Source organism: Nestor notabilis, unplaced genomic scaffold (assembly GCF_000696875.1).
Source record: "Nestor notabilis isolate BGI_N333 unplaced genomic scaffold, ASM69687v1 scaffold17931, whole genome shotgun sequence".
NCBI classification, from domain to species: domain Eukaryota; kingdom Metazoa; phylum Chordata; class Aves; order Psittaciformes; family Psittacidae; genus Nestor; species Nestor notabilis.
In genome coordinates, this window is record NW_009915404.1 from 12,187 (window position 1) to 13,638 (window position 1,452).

A 1,452-nucleotide genomic window follows, 5' to 3' on the forward strand; every position below is an offset into this window, starting at 1 on the left:
GGCCTCCACTCGGATGGCAGCAGCAAAACCCAGCCTGAGGGTGACCCTAACGAGGGGTGGCAAAAGCCAGTTTTTCCCATCTTTTCCTACATTAACCAACTGGGCCTAGTGCCATTCCCAGCCGCAGCTGCGTGTTCTCCTCCCAAGCACTTCAGGCTCCTGGGAACAGCTTTTCCATTTGCTGGATAGAGGATCCAAGGCAGCTCCTCCAAGGAACACATCACCTCCCAGCCTCGCCTTTCCACTCCCTTCACAGCCACAGATTAATTCGACTTTGCAGCATCACACAGAAGTGACCTTTCCATGGTCCCCATCATCAGCCCGGAGGGATGCTGCTGACACACAGCTCCCCCTTACCTTGCTTGATCTGCTTGGTGACAAACTCCAGCTCGGAAAGGGTGTGGATGCTGACCAGGTCCCCCCCGCTCCGCAGGCAGGTCTTCTTTGCCTCCTGCCAGCTCTTCTTCTCTCCCACCAGACGGTAGCAGTTGGACTGGAAGGGCTGCCAGCTGGGCTCACAGTCCACCTTTACCTCTGACCACGAGTCTGGCAGGACACAAGGCAGCCTGAGGGCTCCTGCTCTCCAGCCCTCTCCTTGGCAGGAACGGGACTATAGGGAGGGAGTCCCTTGGGGGGCTCAGGAGACCAAGCCAAAGCAACAGTGGGAAAGCTACAGCTAAAATGTGCCGCACGATGGCAAGGTGCAGGCAAAGGTGGCTTCAGAGCTCTGGGGACAAAGCAAACCCCCTTTTGTCTGCAGAGGAGCGATGGCAGAGCAGAGCAGAGCAACCCACCCCCTGGGGACCATGGGGGACCTCCCGCTGCTCTCAGTTCCCCCCTCACTGCCCAAGCTGTGACTGCACCGAGCACCACTCATCTCGACTTCCCTTGGGAGCTCAGCCACTGCATCCAGGGCACCAGCAAGCTGGGGACACCAAGGGCCATCTCCACGGGCTGCTCCGGCACACAGGCAGCACGCCCTGGCTGTGCCGGGATGGGAGCACACCCAGCTGGAATACGGGAGCACCCATTCCCGTCACCCCAGTGCTGCTCCCCCTGCTCACCCGTCAGGAAGGGGTCCGCGGTGGCGTTGGGCTTCTTCTTGCAGACGTAGGGCAGAGCGATGCCGCAGTCGCGGTTCTGCCACCCCCCGGAGGACTCGGTGCGGATCACGCCGCAGTTCTCCTCGCTGGGGTTGTCGGGCTGGTCTGGGAAGGGGGGTGAGGGGGGACACGCTGCTGAGGAGCTGGGGCAGAGCATGAACAAAGAGGGTCCTTCTGCCCCGTGAGCACCCCAGGGTCACGGATGGGCGTCCGCAGCTGGGGACCGCTCCTCAGCCGCACTCCAGTGCGAAGCTCGGGCACAACGACCCTCCCCAGCTTTCCTGTAGGCTCCCTTAAGGTATTGGAAGGGTGCAGTAAGGTCTCTGGAGACTTCTCTTCTCCCGGGGCT

The 1,452-nt window shown here is 61.4% G+C and overlaps 1 protein-coding gene across 1 annotated transcript in view; it reads right to left on the reverse strand.

Moving 5' to 3' along the window:
• The window catches only part of MRC2 (mannose receptor, C type 2), a gene marked incomplete at both ends in the record, with an annotated part of 18,182 nt that overhangs the window by 11,289 nt on the left and 5,441 nt on the right, over nucleotides 1–1,452 (reverse strand). The window contains 2 exons of the mRNA XM_010024129.1: nucleotides 358–546; nucleotides 1,065–1,208. Of these exons, the coding sequence (XP_010022431.1) occupies nucleotides 358–546; nucleotides 1,065–1,208 (333 nt within the window). The remainder of the gene's footprint in view (nucleotides 1–357; nucleotides 547–1,064; nucleotides 1,209–1,452) is intronic.